The sequence below is a fragment of the Caloenas nicobarica genome, chromosome Z (assembly GCF_036013445.1).
Source record: "Caloenas nicobarica isolate bCalNic1 chromosome Z, bCalNic1.hap1, whole genome shotgun sequence".
NCBI lineage: Eukaryota > Metazoa > Chordata > Aves > Columbiformes > Columbidae > Caloenas > Caloenas nicobarica.
This window is the reverse complement of record NC_088284.1, coordinates 42259664-42269203: the sequence shown is the minus strand read 5'-3', so window position 1 is coordinate 42269203 and position 9540 is coordinate 42259664. Positions and strand designations below refer to the sequence as shown.

At 41.4% G+C, this 9540-nt stretch overlaps 1 protein-coding gene across 2 annotated transcripts in view; it reads left to right on the top strand.

Annotated features, from left to right (window-relative positions):
• LNPEP (leucyl and cystinyl aminopeptidase) overlaps nucleotides 1-9540 on the top strand; it is a 53562-nt gene continuing 44022 nt past the window's right edge. For both annotated transcript variants that reach the window (XM_065655832.1, XM_065655833.1), the window contains exon 1: nucleotides 1-541. In XM_065655832.1, the coding sequence (XP_065511904.1) occupies nucleotides 523-541 (19 nt within the window). In that variant the 5' untranslated portion in view covers nucleotides 1-522. The remainder of the gene's footprint in view (nucleotides 542-9540) is intronic.

The following is a 9540-nucleotide window of genomic DNA, read 5'->3' as shown; positions in this document are numbered from 1 at the left end:
GTCATTCCGCCTCCGCAGCGGCCAGGCGGCGGCCGGCTGACACGGCCGAAGTGGCCCAAACAAGCAGAGGACAGCGGACCCTCATTTAGAAACTCGCCCGAGGTTCGCGGGCACCCGCAGGACGCTGCAGCCCAGCGAGCCCCTGCCCCAACCCTGCCGGGCGCGGGGCGCGCTGGGCGCCACGGCTGTGTGAGGAGTAGGCGGTGCAGCGTGACCCGCCGGGGGAGGCGCCGAGACCCGGGCAGGTGATGGCTGGTGAGGGTTCGCGCCTCTGGAACCGCTGCTGAGCAGGGAGCCGCGGGCTGAGCCGGTTGTGTCCCCGGCCGCGGGAGGGGCGGCGCAGGGCCGGTGGGCACTGGCTGCGGCGTGCAGGGCCTCAGCGGCTCGGGGGAGCCCGAGGCAGCGCCTGTCCTGGGAGCCTGCAGCGGCAAGAGGAAGAGTCGTGGCTGCGTCTCCGCGTCGTCTTCTTCCTCTTCGCCAGGGCTTAGCTTTCGCGGGCTGCGGGCGGACTCCAGGAGGAAAATGGAGCCGTTCCCTAGCGGTGAGTACCGCGGCAGCGCCGCGCTGCGAGTGGGCACAGCCGCAGCCTGGGACGGTGGCGCGCGGCCTCCCTGGCGCAGGCCTGCCCGCCCGCCTGGCAGAGCCGCTTCCCGACGGGCGCTCGCTCGGCTGGGCCCGGGGGCAGCCGGAGCTCCTGGCAGGAGCCACTTGCCCAGAGGAACAGGGGAGGCTTCTCAGGCGTGCCGCCTCCGTGGCCCACGGCTTGGACATTAGCTCGGATCTTGTTTTATTTCGGTTAATTAGGCACACATGTCTGTAACGAGGAAGCGTGAGAGGAGGCTCTTTTTCGGTACTGTTGCGCGTTTTGTTGCCCGGCCATAGTCTCACGGTGGCAGATCAGGGACGCCACGGGGCCGAGGCAACTTCTGCACCAAGGTGTGCTCTCTCTCTATATTGCTCCGAGGAAAGAGCCTTACGTGCGTCCAGGTTGCCAAAGCCATCGTGACTCCGGTGGGAAGGAGGAACCAGACCCTCTCTTTATGCCGTGTTCATAATCGAGGCGCTCTGATCAGTGTCTCCTCGGGGTGAGAGAAAGGAGGAGCCCAGGAGGATTTAGGGTGTTTTGAAGCAGTGTTTCAGGGTGTACCTGGAAGCCAGAAAGCTTTCACAGCTGTCTGTACTTCGAAAGAAGTGTTTGAAATAGTGATGTGGTTGCAGCTTAGAGATGAGCATATAGGACCATTTTATAACATCATGATACAGCAGTGTGTGTGGATCTTGTGTTTGTGACTGAAATGAAGCCCATGTTACTACTGCTTCTGTGTTAGCAACACACTCTATGCATACGGGACAGGAGGAAATGACGCTCTCAAACTGAAACTAAAGTATGTTTGGTTAGACTCAAGACCATAGCCAAATATGGAATTAGGACAAGACACTGGGTAAACCAACAGGCTTCCTGCTGAAAATGCAGCACTTCTATTGCAGGTGGCATTTTGTCTTTTAAATGGCAGGCATGCTGGGTAGCCATAGCTAAAGCAGAGTTTGCTGCAGTGTATTTTAACTCCTCTGTGACCTGCCAAATCAAAGTACAAAACTTCTACCAAATTCAGAAAAACCTGATGCAGTAAAAAGTAAATTTTGTGTTTCACTTGAGAAGTATATTGTCATTGCCTTGTGCTTCCCTTTTCTCAAATACACTAGAAATTGCCCATCCTTTATATGCTGCTGCATAGAATCCAAAGGTTATGAGCTCTGGGCATATTTTGTTGGTTTAACTAGCAAGATGGAACTTTCCCCTTTATTTATTTATTTATTAAATTACACTTCTGTGGAGCGTTTTTTTTTGTCTTGTTAAAATTACAGTTTGTGCAAGCATTAGATGCTTTGGCTTTGTACTTAATCCTAGCCTTGGTAGAAGATCTTTCAACTACAGTTTATTACAATCACAGAGTTGTAATCTGAATTCCTCTGTGCATAGTAAAAAGACCTTGTCTTTAATAGTACTGCAGTTTTGGGTAGATTTTTTTTTTTTTACAGTCATCTTGCTGAGTCCATTCCTTTTGAGACAGACAGCCATCATGCTATCACTTTAAAAATCTGTTTGACATAATACTGTTACTGCCTCATGACAAAACGTTAAAAAAAAATCTGCTATATATGCATGCAGCTGGAAGAAATCATGTGTAGGCCTCATCATACAGTTCAAAGGTACTTTGTGCTACTACTGAGAAGCGATGTTCATTCCTAATTTTGTTCCATGAAGTGAAAAACCTGGAGATGATAGTGAGACTGTTTGGAAGAAAATTTGGAGCTAAAGCTGGTCAATGAATTTCCTCCAGAAAGGTGGCTCTGCTGGAAAGGACACTAAAGAGAATGTGCAAATATTATTGTAGATATGTTGCTCCTTATTTTGATCATGAGAGAGGCTTGGTGCTCGACAGCAGCTGATAAAATCCGGGGGGAGGAGGATGCTTACACTATTGGCTTTTTGAATAGACTTTTCATTTCCATGGCTGGTGATCTAGAAGCTTTTGTGAGCATCAAATCTTTCAAATAAACTGGAAGGTTTTTGGTTTGTCTTATATTGTATTAATGAGTTCTGTTTGTGACTGTGTGTTGATTTTTTGGTGCAAAGTGCTGTGTAAATTCAGAGGAAAAAAGAGCTATCACAGGAAGGTTTCAATATTATATTTGTAGCTCTCTGAGTTCTTTGGGGCTTTTACCGTCCTAAAGTAGAGGGAACAGAATGAATCTTAAGATTTTCCAAAAGCATTTCAGTTGGATTCAGAACTGGCAAGAAGACTATTCATTGTTTTACTTAACAGATGTAGATCTGTGTCAGGATGGATATGTATCTTAAAATAGTCTTTATGGCAACAAATGCACTGAAGTGGATACGGAAGATGATGGTTTTTCTAGTTCAGTATTTGGTGGGTTTTAAATTTTCTTTAAATGAAAGGAAAACCACAGCCATAATTGATTTCAAAAGTCAAAGAAACTCTTATCCCTTCCTTGACATGCTAGTGGGTGTGCCGGACTCTTTATTGTTTGAATAGGTTCTCCAGTGGAAATACTCAGATAACCTAAATAAAAATATTTAAGATTTCTTTTTTGACTTCACCCCCCACCTCTGCACTGGAAACTTAGGTTTGGTCCTCTTTGGAGAGACCTCTGCTATGCCTTCCCTTCTGCCCATGAGTTTAGTTGGAGATAATGTGTGAGGTCTGTAGCTCTGGAAGAACCGATCTATTTTTAGGGCCTGTAATAGCTGAGTTAATCACGGAATCATAGAATGTCTCAAGTTGGAAAGCACCCATAAGGATCATTGAGACAAACTCCCTGCTCCTTGCAGGACTACCTAAAACTAAACCATATGACCAAGAGCATCGTCCAGATGCTCCTTGAACTCTGATGGGCTTGGTGCCATCACCACTTTCCTGGGGAGCCTGTTCCAATGACTGACTATCCTGCTAGTGAAGAACCATTTCATAATGTCCAACCTGAACATTCCCTGAAATGTTATAAATTAGTAAATGTTTTAGAAATGGTTACTGGTAAGATTTTATTTTTCGAGACAAATTTCTCTATTTTACATGGCTATTCTTAATCTGAGACTTTTCCAGAAGTAAGAATAATCAAAGTGTAATTAAAAGTACATGGACGACTTCCTTGTTCTTGCATATATATATATATATTTTTTTTTTTCCCCTCTATTTTGTATGGTCTCAAATTTTTCTGAATTGGAAATGGCAAATTAATGAGCAGAATTTATTAATTCTAACTAGTAATTTGTTACCTAAACTGTTTCACTAACTAAAAAAAAAAAAAAAGTGAAATAATTACTAAAGCGAAATACTAAAGTGAAATACTGTCATTTAATTTGGGACATCTTTCTTTTGGACAATATTACTAACTGTTTTGCAAGCCTTTTGCTTCTATTTTTATATTGCATGCGTTTCTAAAAGATCATTTCACCATTTCCTGTTTAATACATTAAACATGGAACTTTTCAATTTGAGATGAAACAGAAAGGTGGAAGTGACCTACTAGTGTTTCTCACTTAAGACTGGTGACATGCATAAACGAGTAACTGCAGAAGGGGTAACTTGTGATGATCTGCTGAAATGCAAATAACATTCACTGTCACTGACATTCTAGACTTATTTTTATGTCTCTTTTTTTTTTTTTTACACAGTGAGTGGAAACATTGAAATTAATTACATAAGTAAACTGAGGAACAAAATAAAAAGGCTCTTATGGGAAGAGGTTTTTTTTCTTTTTTGTAAAATGTAGAAATAAACCAAGTTAGGTAGTCATTTACGAAGTGGAAAATGTCATTTACAAAATCTAGTTATTTCAACTAGTTCCTGTCAATACCAAAATGTTTCCTTTGTGTTAGTTTTTTTCAGTATATACACATATTGGAGATGCAGAAACAAGTTCTGTGTGCATAGCCTAAGTCTATTGGGGACAATAGGGATATCGCTACCTGTCAATATTGTGTACTCTTGTGTCATGGAGCAGAAGGGTTCCTGTTTGTTTTAAGCTGTATTATTCAGTCCTAGACAACAGACAGTAATCTGTTTTAGTAAGATGGTACATAAAAATCCTAAGAGATCTGTTCTCAATGTGGTTTTTTTTCCCTCCATGTTTTGCATATCCCAGCATTTTACTATCGTCAGGTATTACTGACAGAAAAAGTGCTGATTGCATCTGTTTCTAAATGTAATTTTTATGTTTTTCAAGTGCATGTTTGTGGATAGTATTTTGCAACAAAGCTGTGTTGTAGCACCTGTGTCTTGTGTTCTTTTGTCAGCTAAGCTAATCAGTAACCTGTTTTTTCAATGAGTTGGATATGTATTTGCTTTTTTACTGCATTATGTTGAACTCACTCTCTAGCAACAGATGCTCAGAAATGAATTCAGTAGGTACTGCTTTAAATAGTGGAAGTATATTAACCTTAAATTGTAAGAATCACAAAAAGACTGCGTACCTTGTAGCCAGGAAGAAAACAGAGAGAACAGATGGAGATTCTTGAAGGAAATTGGGAGGAAGGACCAAAGGGCACAGCTCTGCAAAACTCGTCCAGTTGATCAAGGAACAGGAATTTCAGGGTAATATGGTGTGTTTGGTTTAGCTCAGTTTGCCTGCCTGAGCACAGATGATGTTTTATTCCAGAATGAGTGTTGTCTCACAAAAGACATTCAAAGATCTCAGTGTCCAGTTCTCTTGGATTATTCAGGGTGTGTATTACAGTAATGTACTGCAGCAGTAGTCTCCTTTACTACAGCTAGTGAAGAGTGAGAGAGAGGAATCTGGATTCCACTGAAATGTGAGACACTTCTGGTGTTTTGTTTGTCCATGTGGAGATGAGGTGGCTTTTGATTTGGGGGAATTTTTCTTCCCACCAAAGCTCCCACCAACCTGTTTTAAGAAGTCAGTTTCACTGTGCATTAGTAAGCATAGCTGAGTGCAGAGAACTTTTCTTGGGATTGTAGTCACACTTTGACATTGAAGGAGCTGTTTCTACGAATACTGGAGTTCCTGTGTAACAATACTTTTATCACAGTTCCATTGACTTATATGGAGAACCAGTTGTGTTTAAAACTAAGAATGTGCCTAATTTACATACTGCTTTCAGGGCCTAGCTGCTTTTTTTATTTAAGCATTTATTTTGTATAAAATCTGTCAATTTCTTCTGCAGTAATAATGAATTGTTAACACATCATTAGAATCACTTGTAACAGTTTTTCATGCATATGAACCACTCTTTCAGGAAACAGGCTTGTATTTGTGGAAGTCCAAAAAGCTTGAGAATACTCTAGAAGCCTCATTACTTCTGAGCTGTAAACCATTATAAGAGAAAGACAAAGAGCATGTTTTCAGAGAATGGAACTGTGAATACACCAGGTATAGGCTGTCAGTTTTGTTATCCAGATTTGTACTTTCTGTCATTGGTGGAGATGATAATGAGGCGTGGGCGTCTTTTTTGGCACAACTGAGTATTCATATATGTAAAGTAGTATTCCACAAATAACTGGGAAGTAATTAAAGGAGCCATTACAGAATATGCACTTTAGCAATAAAAGACACAAATGAGAAGAAAAGAAGAACCAATAATATTCAGAAGTGTGCAACCTGTTAAACAAATGAATAACAAAATCCAAGGAAACAGATTAAATCTTCCTTCATATCTATCTTGTGTGACTATAGTACAGTGATGCTACTATGATAGTGGTCTGCATTGCAGAGGTAGGAATGTTGTATTTGTCATGCACTATGTACACTGATCAGGCTAGCAAGCTCCATCATAGCAAATGACTTGTTGGCAACTCTGTTGAGTGATTTCATCTAAGTTCAGGCTAGTGTTGTGCCAAGGGATGGTGCCTGGAATAGAAGAGGCTAAAATAAATGTTGAAATGCAGGAAGGTCAATATCCTTTGTACTTATAAGTTGTGTTTGTTTCCCCACCACAACCATGTATACATAAAGCAGTGAAAGTGTGGAGTATCTAAAAGAACAGTATGCAGATGCTAAATCTTGTCTTTGCCAAACTAGGGTGTTTTGCACAGAAAGAGTAGGCCATATTGTGGTTAACTTTTAATCTGTGAAAATTATGATTGTGGTATTAAGATCAATCAAGGCATAAAAACTTCAAATGTGGAATGGAACTAACTGTTACTATGCCGGATTGTATCGTCGACAGCGCTATGATCTGCAGAAATTCTTCTAAATAAAAATTGGTGATTAAAAATATGCTTTGTTTAGAGAGGAACCATGGTTGTCTTTTTTAAAAACTATTATTTCTGTTGTATTTTTTCCTCTCATTTTGCTATTTTATTTCTTTTTTCTGGTAGCAGCATATGTGTTCTGAAATGTTCTAATAACAGTGATGCGGCCAACAATATGTACATTGCTGAGCAAAGCAACCCAGAGTACTTTCAAGATCAAAATAGCTGCCTGTATGCAAAGCCTGTTAATTGGAGCTCCCTCAGGGCTGGCTCTAGAGTGACCCAGGTGGTATTTCTGCAGAAAGATTTCACAGACCCTGCGGGGCATGGTCATCTGCTGTATAGATCAGTCTGGTAATCTGTGCAGTCTACAGCTCTCCCACCTGTTTTTTCATGGTGAGAATGAGTGAAAGAGGGAACCCTAGGATACCTTCTGAAAAGTGTCTGGTATCTGAGCTGCCCCTGCCCCCATGGGGGGCTGATTTCACAGCCGATAACATGATGCCAGGGTAGGGTTTTAGAGCAGTTTAGATCTTGGTATTTCTAGAGCTACCAAGCAGGCATACTGCCATTTCTTTCTCTGTCAAAGTCCTTTGTCTTGTTATGTAATGAGACTGACAAAAATTTAAGGACTTGTATTGTTTCTGTTAAGACCCTGTAAAATTTACTGCCTTGCTAGTCATAGGCAGTAAGCTTTAGACTTTATTGCTTCTGTGAGCTGAAATACCAGTTATGAAGTAGTGAACATGCAGTACTTGCTTGTGACTTACAAATGGTTTTGTGTAGTATTATCACTGGAGTTGTTAAGTGTGTGTTAAGTAACAATAGTAATTTGGAAGACACATTGGTTTGTTCTGTTCAAGGTGAGACAGTATGGTAGTTTGAATTTATTGCCTTATTTTAAAACAAACAAAAACGAAAAAGAACAAACAAAAGTCTGAGCAAGCGTCAGGTTGTATGCAGTCCATCAGATTGTATTCTTGAAAGTCTGTTAGATGTTTTGCAAAGTTCTCTAAAAATTTTTCTTCTGGACAACTGACACTAGCAGAGAAATCTTTTGTAACTTCAGCTGTGATGAGCCTGGTATTTTTTAGCCATTAAATTGATGGACAGATATAGTGAATAAGATAGTCAGCAGTCCTGACTGGCTTGAGGAGTTTGAGACAAGTTTCTGCATGTCTCCAAGACTCAGGGCCTTTTCGTTAGACCCCTGTGGCTAAACATTTTCTATCATTTTAATTGGAAAACATACCCTTGATCAGATTGGAAACAGGAAACTAAAATCCCAAATTATTCAGAGCCCTCTTTCCCATCCTGTGTTTCAGTCAACCAAGGGAACAGTGGCTTAATGTTGTTGGGACTTGTTGCAGGTTTTTTCTCTCAGGTTTGCTATGCCCAAAGAGCAAAGTATCATTTAAAACAACCTCCTCTTCTTCCCTTTCCTCCACTTCCCCCCCTTTTCACTGTGGAAACCCAACTTGTACCAAATTGAAATTTGAAAATGTTTGTTAAGATGTGAATGGATATCATATACCTGTGTTGGATACCAAAATCCAGACTAAGCTTGTATTGATTAACCTTAAAATCTGCAGTTACCTACACTGACCTCCAGAAAAATAATTATGACAAAAGTAGCTTACATTTTTTGCCAGTTGAATAGCTACCGTGTTCAGTAAATGAACCAAACTCTTTTTTTCCCCTTCCGTGATGTTTTCTTTTTGTTGATGACATTAGAGATTTGAAAAATCATATCAGTAATAGTCTGATTATTTATATATAATTGATCCATTCAGCCTGAGGTCCTGCCGAAGAAAATGCCATTGTGCTTTCCTTAAAAAACAGGAAAAGACATTCAGAAAACCTTTTAGAAGTACCCAAGACTAATAAACAGTGACTGATATGAGATTACACTCTTAGCTTCTGTTTCGTATGGCAACTTAAGAGAAGGTCTTAACATACGTAATCATGTATTGTTTTAATTTCCATGATACAGCCCAATTGGCAGAATTTTGCCAAAAAAAAAAAAAAACCAAACCAAAACAACAAACCCTCAAAAAAAAACCCCCACAAACAGACCTTCAGTATAGGCCGGAGGACAGGAAGTGGAGAGTGACTTTGTATGGCTTAGTACTTAGGTTCCTTTGCTTATTTTGGATCAGTAAGTAGCATTTCACAGAATCACAGAATGGTTGGGGTTGGAAGGGACCTCTGGAGATCATCTAGTCCAACCCACCTGCTAAGACAGGTTCACCCAGACCACATCACACATGAATGTGTCCAGGCAGGTTTTCAATGTCTCCAGAGAAGGAGACTCCACAACCTCTCTGGGCAGCCTGTTCCAGTGCTCTGGCACCCTCAAAGTAAAGAAGTTTCTCGTCTTATTCAGATGGAACCTCCTGTGCTTCAGTGTGTGCCCGTTGCCCCTCATCGTATCGTTGGGTACCACTGGAAGGAGTCTAGTCCCATCCTCTTGACACCCACCATTGACATATTTGCAAGCATTGATCAGATCGCATCTCAGCCTCCTCCAGGTTGAAAAGACCCAGCTCTCTCAGTCTCTCCTCATAAGAAAGACGCTCTAGTCCCCTAATCATCTTTCTAGGTCTCCGCTGGACTCTCTTCAGTAATTCCTTGTCTGTCATAAACTGGAGAGCCCATAACTGGGCACAGTACTCCAGATGTGGCCTCACCAGGGCAGAGTAGAGGGGAAGGATAACCTCCCTCAACCTGCTGGTCACACTTTTCCTAATGCACCCCAGGATACCTTTGGCCTTCTTGGCTACAAGGGCGAATTTCTGACTCATGG